Source organism: Saccostrea echinata, unplaced genomic scaffold (assembly GCF_033153115.1).
Source record: "Saccostrea echinata isolate AGI-Se365-2 ecotype Australia unplaced genomic scaffold, CSIRO_AGI_Sech_v1 ptg000009l, whole genome shotgun sequence".
NCBI classification, from domain to species: domain Eukaryota; kingdom Metazoa; phylum Mollusca; class Bivalvia; order Ostreida; family Ostreidae; genus Saccostrea; species Saccostrea echinata.
The window spans coordinates 29,129,376-29,141,408 of NW_026889758.1; the positions used below are offsets into that span (position 1 = coordinate 29,129,376).

The 12,033-nt window shown below is 35.0% G+C and overlaps 1 protein-coding gene across 1 annotated transcript; it reads left to right on the forward strand.

Moving 5' to 3' along the window:
* The first annotated feature begins 187 nt into the window (after positions 1–187).
* On the forward strand, positions 188–8,553 carry LOC133182170 (dr1-associated corepressor-like). Its single transcript, XM_061316910.1, has 7 exons — positions 188–307; positions 1,100–1,172; positions 1,550–1,643; positions 1,794–1,925; positions 3,459–3,525; positions 5,247–5,545; positions 7,198–8,553. Exons 1-7 carry the CDS (start codon positions 191–193, stop codon positions 7,535–7,537), a joined length of 1,122 nt encoding a protein of 373 aa, XP_061172894.1. The 5' UTR covers positions 188–190; the 3' UTR covers positions 7,538–8,553.
* The last annotated feature ends 3,480 nt before the right edge of the window (positions 8,554–12,033 follow it).

A 12,033-nucleotide genomic window follows, 5' to 3' on the forward strand; every position in this document is an offset into this window, starting at 1 on the left:
CATAAATATTTAACCATTTTCTCAAATTGATCACGAAAAAAAAACAGTGAAACTAATAAATTTATCATAAGCATAAATCAATAAAAAATAACGATAAAAATTGAATAATACACCCAAAGAATTTCAAGAGTTCTAAAAGTCCCAAGAAATAAGTACCTTTTTTCCAACACCACCTATGAGCTAACTCGTTATGCCAACTTCCGGTTTGAGAATTTTTTTTGCTGGTGGAAGAAAAATTAGTGGAAGGTTACCAATCCAGGAAGAAATGCCTAGCAAAAAGAAGAAATTCAGCGCCCGGTTTCCACCAGTATGTTCGATCAATATTCATTCAGTTTACTTCTTTATTAAAATGTTAATCATTAAGAGTGATGTTTTATAAATGTTTAATACATCCCCCCTTTCCAGCCGGTTCGCACATATGAACAGTTGTTATTTTGTAATTAATGTAATGTTAGAAGTGATTTGCATGTACAATTAGTACTTTTATAAAATTATATTGTAAGAAAAGACATTGCTATTATTTACTTTTAAAAATTGTTAGTGACAGAGAAATCAATGATCAGTGACATCAATGAATAAAGTTGTGTATTTGATTTCATTTATAACACCATTACAGCAGAATTATTTAATATCCACACAAGAAACTGCCAAAGGTTACACAAGTGTGGCAGTCCAAAGGGTTTGATCGATGGTGGCCAGATAGTTCAGTTGGTAGAGCATCTGACTGGAGATTCACGGGGCCTGGGTTCGAATCCCTGTCTTGTCCATCACATTTTTTCTCCTTTCCTGTTACACATTTTTTCCCTTTTTTTTTTTTTTTTTTTTTTTTTGTAGAAAAAAAATTGACACCTTTACTTTAATTCAGTATTGAGTACATCCAGACAATCAGTTTTGATAGACAGGTATAATTGATGATATGATGTATCCAATATAAATAACTGTTCCACCTGCCTGCTTATGCAGAAACAAAACTCCCCTTTGTAATGAAAGAGTGCACCAAGGGAGATAATCTTGAAACTTGCGTATTAATTTTGATATGTTGATGCATCGTGAAAATTCATAAAAAAGAATGCTTAGTGAATTTCTTGATGATTTCCAGGCTCGAATAAAGAAAATCATGCAAACTGATGAAGATGTGGGAAAGGTGGCAGCTGCGGTACCTGTACTTATATGTATCCTTTAAGTGTGTTACCATCAACAAAAATGAAATGAGAGCTTAAAATTACATTATCATTTTATTTAGGAACCCTTACCTTATATACACTTATATGTATACCTTATGAATGTGAAGGTCTTTCATTCCAGAGAGAGTTTGAAAGAAAAAGAGAGTGAGAGTTTAATAAAACTTCACCCAACTTAAACAATGTGATGGGTTGATTTTCCATTCAAGTATGTGTTATGCATTGCATCCCTGAAATTTTTATTTTTACTGTCTGATTATCAAAACAGGGCTACATTTCATTGATATTTAAAAGGTTCATACATGATACCAGTCCTCCTTATATACTGCTTATTTCATTAGAAGTATATTTCTTAATACTTCTAAAAGCTAGAGCTTTGGAGAAATTCATAGAGACTCTAATAATGAAAACCAGTGAAACCACAAAAACCAGGAATGCTAAAACCCTAACAACATCCCACATGTGAGTTAATACTGATAAATATATAACATGCACTGTTCATGAAAGTAGAAAACTCCATATCTCTGCAACATACTTATCATAATCTAAAATCATGTACAATTTTAATTCTTTTAAGACACCTGTATTGATTTGATTGAATTTGTTTTATAGCAAGCAGACCATTTATCAAGAGAAAAAGTTTGATTTTCTGAAAGACCTGGTGGCAAATGTGCCTGACCATCAAGCAGAGGAGGATACAGATTCAAATACAGGAGACTTAACAAAACGACAGAAAACACCCAGGTAATTTTAAAAATGTAGCTTTGATTGAGAGAAAGAGATTTATATGTACATTAATTTAATGAATATGGATTTGGTTTTTTAGCTCACCTGAGCCAAAGGCTCAAGTGAGCTTTTCTGATCAAAATCTGTCCGTTGTCTGTCGTTGTTGTTGTCGTTGTCGTTGGCGTTGTTGTTGTTGTTGTAAACTTTTCACATTTTCATCTTCTTCTCAAGAACCACTGGGCCAAATTCAACCAAACTTGCCACAAAGTATCCTTGGGTGAAGGGGATTCAAGTTTGTTCAAATGAAGGGCCATGCCCTCTTTCAAGGGGAGATAATTAGGAATTAGTGAAAAAATAATGGCATCATTTAAAAATCTTCTTCTCAAGAACCACTTGGCCAGGAAAGATGAAACTTATGTGGAAACATCCTCAGGTAGTGTAGATTCAAATCTGTTCAAATCATGACCCCCGGGGGTAGGGTGGGGCCACAATGGGGGATCAAAGTTTTACATAGAAATATATAGGAAAATATCTTTAAAAATCTTCTTAAGAACAGCAAAGCCATGATTGGTCATATTTATATGGAAGCATCCTCAGGTAGTGTAGATTCAAGTTTGTTCAAATCATGACCCCCGGGGGTAGGGTGAGGCCACAATGGGGGATCAAAGTTTTACATAGAAATATATAGGAAAATATCTTTAAAAATCTTCTTCTTAAGAACAGCAAAGCCATGATTGGTCATATTTATATGGAAGCATCCTCAGGTAGTGTAGATTCAAGTTTGTTCAAATAATGACCCCCGGGGGTAGGGTGAGGCCACAGTGGGGGATCAAAGTTTTACATAGAAATATATAGGAAAATATCTTTAAAAATCTTCTTCCTAAGAACAGCAAAGCCATGATTGGTCATATTTATATGGAAGCATCCTCAGGTAGTGTAGATTCAAGCTTGTTCAAATCATGACCCCTGGGGGTAGTGTGGGGCCACAATGGGGGGGGGGGTCAAAGTTTTTCATAAGAGTATATAGAAAAAAACTTTAAAAATCTTCTTCTCAAGATAAGCAAAGACATGATTGGTCATATTTATATATTTATATGGAAGCATCCTCAGGTAGTGTAGATTCAAGTTTGTTCAAATCATGACCCCCGGAGGTAGGGTGGGGCCACAATGGGTGATCAAAGTTTACAGAGGAATATATAGGAAAAAATCTTTCTCTCAAGAACAGAAAAGCCATGATTAGTCAAATTGATATGGAAGCATCGTTGGGTAGTATAAAATGAAATTTGTTGAAATGAGCGCCCCCAGGGGTAGGGTGGGGCCACAATGGGGGATCAAATTTTTACAAATGAATATATGGGAAAAAATCTTCTGCTCAAGAACAGCAAAGTCATTTGTGATATTGATATGAGAGCATTGTTAGGTAGTTAAAATCCCCCCCCCCCCCCCCCCCCCGGTTAACTTTTCAATACTGAACTGATTTTTGCTTTTTTTCCTAGCCAATGTGCTCAGGTGAGGGATGTGGCCCATGGGCCTCTTGTTTTTTCATTCTAGACCAAGAAAACAAAGAACAGAAGGTAGAAAGAAAAGAAAAAAGAATTCATCAGACAGCAACTCAGAGGTTAGTGCAAAGAGATAGAAAGAATTAGTAACAAACTTAGGTGTAGGTATAGAAGCAATTGTTCTAAAATTTGTTAAAAATGTTTTCAGTTAAGTGTAAAACAGTTGTATACAACAGTGCTATTCATATACGTACTTTGTTCTAATTACAGTTATTCATCTGTAATTAGTAATAATTTAACTCTGTAGCTCGCTGGTCTGAAAATATTGGAATGGACGACCAGAGAGCTACAGTGCCACCCATTGCAAAAAAGTGTATATCTGTTGCGCATAAAAATGTGCACTTCTGATTTATTTCTCTGTATATTTAAGCTGCCATCTCAAAATATTACTAACCATGTGTTCCTAACATATTCTTTTACTACTTCCACTACAAAATATTCCCAAAAACCAATCGGTCCTTCCTGGGCCTAAAATTGAGACCGTCGGAAATTTTGCCTATTTATACTGCCGTTTTAGGTGGCAAGACAATTTAGTCCAATGCACTTCATGCATGACTTGTACATACAGTATTCTTTTGAAAGTAGTAAAAGAATATGTTAGAAACACAGACTTAGTAATATATTTTGCAATGGCAGTTTAAATGTATGGAGAAGGAAATCAAGAAAGAGAACATTCTTTGTGCACAATATACAGTGCTCCCCAGTTATAATTCCCCCCATTATGATGCCACCCCTGCTTAACGCCAAAAAAATTTGAAGTCCCAATTTCCTCACTATATAAAACCCCGTTTTAATGCCATTTCCCCACCGATTGCCATCTGCCAACATATTTTGAGTACAAATCTGTCTATTAACATTATTAGCATCCCCGTTATTACCGCCAATAAAAATTCTTTTTTCAAAAATGGGATTGGTAGTTCTGCGTTATAAAATAAAGTTAAATGACAAACATACATGTATTTATACACCTCTAAAAATTAGTCTACATGTTCAAAACTCATTTATATTAATCATTAAATGATCATTATATTGTTAATTTTTTTTTTATCTGACTCTGCAACCCGGTTTTGTATGCAGTAGAAAAATAAAACATGTTAATATAACTAAGAATAATGGATGCATAAATAATCAGCCAAATTACATTTTATGTATTTAATTGAAATGAGAAGTAAATTGCACAATGAAGTATCAATTTCACTGGTGACATGTGCAATGGAGCAAAACTAATCCCTGTCGGTTTCCTATGTTAGCTAAATATTCATGAGATAATCAAGCCATGTTGTGTTTACAAGCAGTAATTGGGGTTTCTACATTTCCTAGGCGTGAAAAACTGAATACTATGCATACATACCTATACTTTGTTCCATTTTAACAAGTGTTGAATAAGGAGGTGTGTTATATTAGGACGCCCAACATGGACTTAAAGTTTGGTTTAAAATTGTGAATCAATTGTGATGCAGTATTTGGAATCCAAGGACTTTGCATCAGAAAATAACACAGACATCTTGTTATTATTAAACACTAAAAAACAATCATAAAAACAATCAACAATAGATAATTGTTTTAAAAATTAAACATACCAAAATTATTATAAAGATTTAGTAACAATAAATGCCAATTTCTTCAGCTTTCAAGTGCCTAATTACATTAATCCTTTTTAATGCATCCCCCGTTATAACACAAAATTTGCCGAGGTACAAATGTTGGTGGTAAAATGGGGGAACACTATTTATAAATACATGTATATAAATAAACAACTACAGTCACCTTTTGTTAATAGGAGGAAGAGAATGAGAATGGTTCCAGTACAGAGACAGATGAAGAGAGTAGTCAGCACACACAGCTGTCCTCCATGTCAGCCATTAATAATGATCAACATCAGGGAATTCCCTCTGCCACATACCCAAATCCCATCAACTCTGGAGAAAACCCGGAGGCTATGATGTCCTATCCATCCACCAGCAGTATGCCCAGCCATCCAGCTTACCCTCCACCAGGCTGCTACCCTCCCCAGGGACTACCTGGTCTACCCCCACAGGGAATGCATAATCCTTACTCTATGCAAATGAATAATCACATGTAAGTGCCTTAAATAAATACTTACACATGTATGCACCAGAAAATTGCAGAGTGGAAAAGAAATCGGTCATCTTGTTTTAAGAACAAATTTTGATTGAATTATGATTACATGTAATAAAATATTTTTATACCTTTTCAGAATACTGTACAGGGGATTAATTTCACGAGTTGTAATTTTCACGTTTTTCTGTCCACAGACACAATCGCGGTTTTATGAATTAGCGGAATATATATGAAATGAAAGTTACCTCCCTTTGTCCGTTACAAGTTAGCCAGAATGATAACTGGGTGTTAAAAAATAAAATAGTGTCCATCAACGAGATGTATTCACTACATGAACTAGATTCAATTTAATTAAAGGTGTTAGATTTGTTAATTCATTGCAACAAATGCTGTTTAACAGCTTTGACAATAAGCATCAAATGACTTCTCTGGGTGCTATTACGATGAGTTGTGTCATACTATATTTAAAATTCCCCTTTCCGAAGGGGTAAGAAAGTAGTTTTCCACTAGTCCATATGCTAACACCTTAACAAGATGATAAATGCATTATGTCGACAAAATAATATCATTCAGTGTACAGGAACCCCCCCCTTGTTTTTTGCCGAGAGAGAGAGTATAAAAAGGTTTGTTGAAATAGATATCTGTACGTCTAACTCACGTTTTAAATATAAACCTTAAACAACAGTTGCTCATATTCCACTTGCTATCAAATTTTCCTTTCCCCCATTTACCTTCACTATTCCTCTCTTTCAGCATTTTTATTTATGAGTGAATGGAAAAAATATTTATTTCAATACTAGCATATAATAAGTAACATGATATCGGATTTCGACGATCTTCGGCTACATGCGTACCATTTTCGTATTATCTTTTGAAGGAACTAAATCAAATAAGTCAATAAAAGGATTATGCATAAGGCCACAGTAAATAATATGTAATTCTTCGTTTGAGATAGGTATTCAAAAACTTACCACAGAAAAAAAAGTTTTTCAATTTGTAAAATAAAATTTCTATGTTTTCTTTGGAAATGCTGCAAATTCAATTTTAAGACTTCAGTAGTTTCTGGAATGAGTTTGTTTTTTTATTCGGACTTGGGGGGGGGGGTTACCTTTACAACATAAAACAAAGATATTATTTACCATGACCTAAGAATTTCTGTGTGTGTGTGAATCTATGTTTGAGTGCGCGCGTTTGGGGGGGGGAGGGGGGTCACCACCCTGGAACCCCCCCTTCCAAAAATTGCTGGATCCGCCCTTGAGGTGACAGGTACACCGCAGTTGTAATGTAATTTACTAATGGGTAATCAAAACCCTTGTGATTTGATTGATCAGGTGTAGCTTTGGCTATTGAAATAGCTATTTAACATAAATACTGGTCATTATCTGCTGATTTGAATTTATGAAGAGTATGGTAATTAAAGTATTTGAATGACTAGTACAACTTGTAATTACTGAAGATTATATGTAATATATATCTACTGGCAGTTTGGAATCATTTCTAAATAAACAAAAATGAATAATTTATTGATAACTTATTCACTGTTTCTTGAATTCACAGATTTATTAACAGTTATTTTGCCCATATACAGTATACTGTATTGCAAAGGCTATTTTAATACCATGTGTAAATGATATGATATTTCTTTTCAGGCCACAACAGACACAACCCCTGAATCTGTGTAACAACCCCTCATACAACCCATCTATGTACATGTCATCGGGTTACCCATTTCCCTCCTCATTAGGTTATCCCTACCCACCTCATATGAATCCTATGCCTCCACCACACGACTCTCATCCAGGTATGAATCACTCCTCAGCCACCATGCCTGGCCCCTCCCATCTGCCGGTCTACCCCAAGGCTCCGCCACAATGTGATCAAGGACAGGACTTGTCTCAATCTAATATAAATCCTATAGCTCCCACTATGGCATCACATGCAAAACAAACTCCACCCAATTCAGCTGAAGATGATGATTATGATGCATGAATGGATTTCTGTGACCTTTCAACATGAATTTTATGCAAATTGACCTCCAATGGGGAAAGAGAACAAACTCAGGATCATTTGTGAACCATTTTATTCTGTTGTCATTTGATATAGTGTATTGATCTGTTAAAAACATAAATTGGTTAGTACATTTGTACTTGTAACTTTGTTTTGTTTTGAAAAAATTATTTGTCACCTTTTGAGATTGTTTGATGAACTCAGTATTTTTCACTGTTTGTTATGTTGCCTATAAAATATGCTATAGCTACACAGGTATACAGACGCTTATGATTATAAAAGAAATATGAATTTTTTAATTTAAAATATACATGTATATTACTTTAAATATAATCCTGGGTCACCAGTGCAGCTAGTATTTGCTTGAACATATTACACCAGAAACACAACAAATGAAATAGTATTCTGTCTATAGAGCTGTATAATATACCAAAATTGCCATGGATTTTATCATCTCGTCATTTATGATGAATTTTGCATTTGCTTTAGAATATAAGGGAACTAATGGTTGTATATTGCATATACTATAAGAGTTATTGATTATCAATAGCAGTTGTGATATCTCCCTATAAAGTACTTAATCATAGTCTTTCCATGAAAAATGTATTTCAGGAATAAATGAAATGTAACATGTCAGGTGATAATTTGATGATACGATTTCATTTTAAAAAAACATCACTATCTATTACTTGTGTGAATGCCTGCATTTTGACATGTACTAAATTGCTTATCTTATCAGCATGTATCCATGCAAGAAAAAAAAATGTTTAAAAAGCTTTGGAAGTCATTATTCTAAATAGAGGAACAGAGTGAAACAGTGATTTGAATTATCATATATGTGCTACATGAATAAGACCAAGACTTTGAGAGTTAATATGGACTACATACTGTGTTTCCCAACATCACCTTGTATGAAGTCAGTACATCTATTTTTAACTTAAGTAAAGCTGTGTTCTGATTTTATTTGATGTGTGAATGATTAAAGTGATTGAACTGAATTAGTTTTGACACAATACATTTTGATTCCGATGTTATCCACATAGAGACTCTAGTACATTAAATATATATATATATATATATATATATATATATATATATATATATATATATATATATATATATATATATATATATATATATATACATAAACACCAGAAGTCTCTGTTGAGACTGTAGCTCTAATGGTTTGTACTTATAACAAAGGAGGAGAAAAGTAGCACTTGGAATTGAAACTTTGCAACAGCAATAAATAGGATATGATCCTTGGTTTAGTCTCTTTTTGTGGCAAAACTAATTGCAATCGGACTAAAACTGCAGGAGAAGTAGCCTTTTAAAAGAATTTTACAGAAATTTCGATTTTAGTTACCATAACAACATCATTCATCAAAATCAAAAAACGATAAAGACAATTATGTATCTCAGTGTAGTCTACTTGAATGCCACGTTATATTAAAATCAGACCAAAACTGTAGGAGGAGTAACATTTTGAAAGATTTCACAAAAATTCTATTTTTAGGTTACCTGAGTCACTTAGGTGACCTATTGCTATCGTTTTCGTCTGTTGTGCATCATCTGTCATGTGTTAACTTTTGAATATTTTCAGCTCCTTCTCAGAAACCGCTGAACCAATTTCGGCCAATTTTAACATGTGGCATCTATGGGTGAAGGGGAACAAAATATGTGAATTTCATGGTCCCTGCCCCCTGTGTGGCCTGAGGGGTGGGCTAAAACCTCAAAATTAATGCAAACTTTAAAAATCTTCTTTACTCCTGGACATCAAGCAGTCAAACTGTTGGCATGATTGTAATAAGCATTGAGCCCTCTACAAAAATTGTGAAATTCATGGCCCCAGGATCAGGGGTTCTGGTGCTAGGACGGGGCTCTAATGATTATATAGTGAAAATGCATTAATTCTTTGAAAATCTTCTCTGCTCATGGGTATTTAGCAAATGAACTAAGTACATAGTTATGATGAGGAAGAGTGCTTCTTCCAAAATTGTGAATTTCATGGCCCCTGGGTCAGGGGTTATGGTGTTAGGCTGGGACTCTGATGATTATTTAGTGAAAATGCATTAATTCTTTGAAAATCTTCTCCTCAGCTCTTGGGTATTAAGCTGATGAACTAAGTACATAGTTATGATAAGGAAGAGTGCCTCTTTCAAAATTGTGAATTTCATGGTCCCAGGGTCAAGGTTTCTGGTGATAGGGCGGGGCTATAATGATTATATAGTGAAAATGCAATAATTCTTTAAAAATCTTCTCCTGGGTATTAAGCAAATGAACTAGTACATAGTTATGATGAGGAAGAGGGCCTCTTCCAAAATTGTGAATTTCATGGCCCCTGGGTCAGGGGTTCTTGTGTTAGGGTGGGGCTCTAATGATTATATAGTGAAAATGCATTAATTCTTTGAAAATCTTCTCCTCAGCTCCTGGGTATTAAGCTGATGAACTAAGTACATAGTTGTGATGAGGAAGAATGTTTCTTCCAAAATTGTGAATTTCATGGTCCCTGGGTCAGGGGTTCTGGTGTTAGGGTGGGTCTCTAATGATTATATAGTTAAAATGCATTAATTCTTTGAAAATCTTCTCCTCTGCTCCTGGGTATTAAGCCAATGAATTAAGTACAAAATTATGATGAGGAAGAGTGCCTCTTCCAAAATTGTGAATTTCATGGCCCCTGGGTCAGGGGTTTGTGGGGATGGGGGCTTATTTATTATATACTGAAAATAAGTTAATGCTTTGAAAATCTTCTCCTCTGCCCCTTGGTATTTAGCAAACAAACTAAATACATATTTCTGATGAGAAAGGGTGCCTCTTCCAAAATTGTGAATTTCACATCCCCAGGGTTAGCTGTTCTTGTGCTTGGGTGAGACTCTATTGATTAATCAGCAAAAATGCATTAATGCTTTGAAAATCTTCTCCTCTGCCCCTGAGTACTAAGCAACCAAACTAAATGCAATAATATCAATGTGAATGTATTAAATAAAATTACAAGTAAATGTGCCTTTTCTTTGTTCCTGGGTATCTAGGAGGCAAAAAGAGTACACAATTGTAGTAAGTGACGCAAATGAGAGTTACTCCCCTTTGCTAGATGTTGTTAAGCAAGAAATCCTTGTATATAATTTAATAATAGGTTATTTGATTGATTGAGAATACAAGAAAGAATGTTATATAAATAGAAACAAAATAAAAATGAATGTTTGGTTTAAACAAACAAAGCAGGCTCAAAATCAAATTCTTGCTTAGCAAGTGATATAAAGGATTGACATAAAGATTATTTATGTAGCAAAGGACTAGTTGTACTTAGTATGTATACACTGGGGTGTTTTGTTTGATGATAGAAAGAGTTATGGTAAGGTAAATTCATGGAGAAAGGAGTTTAGATTGCTAGAGTCTGCCTGAAGTTGCTTGTGCTGGTAGCAAGTATTACCAAGTTCATTGTATAGCCAAGAGGCAAGTGTTGGTACCAAGTGTTACCACGTGCAAGCAGCCAAGTTGTTTGTGAAGCCAAGAAGCATCACCTCGAGTAAATATACGGGCATTAGAGATTTCTCTCTGTGTACTTAATTGTAGCACTAGGCAAGTGACAAAAACAATATCTGTATATATTGAATACCTTAAACACTAAGCAAGTGTCCTTTGTACATTTAAAAGCATTGAATCATTATTTTTTGAAAGATATAGTCTCATAACTGCAACGGTGTGTGCAAACAAATTGAGTAACGCGTGTTAGTGCCTGGTACACACCAGATTTGCTTGGGATGCTGGATCTGACCTACATTTTCCAGATGAGCAACCAGCTTAAATTTTTGGAGCAGGTCTTTTACCAAGAAACTATATGGGTATCAAGGGTTGCAAACTACCAGAGTTGTTTTGAATGCTTGATTTAACCTACATTTTCCAGAGAGTGACCAGGTTAATATCGGAGCAGACTCCTTTAGTGTAGCTCCAAGCCCTATCTGGACCAAACTTGCATGGATTTTGCATCTATGGATGCACACTATCAGACTTGCTTTGGATGCTGGATCTGACCTACATTTTCCAGATGAGTGACCATGTTAAAGTTTTTTGAATAGGTTCATTCCAGTGATACTTCAAGCCCAACCTCGACCAAACTTACCTGGAGGATGCATCAAGGGATGAACACTCTCAGACTTACCTCAGATGCTGGATTGACCTATGCTTTCTGGATTAGTGACAATGTTAGTTTTTTGAGCAGGTCCATTCCGAAGTAACTGTATGGCCTACCTGGACCACACATGTATGGTTGATGCATCAACGGATTTGCTCTTTATGCTACATCTGACTTGCATTTTCTGAATGAGTGACCAGGTTAAAGTTTGTTAGAACAAATCCATTCCCAAGTAACTGCAAGCCCTACCTGGACTAAAATTGCATCAGTGATGCATCTTGAGATGCAAACTACTAGATTATTAGTGTGGGACTTTGACTTACTTAACGATAACATTTGTTGAGTT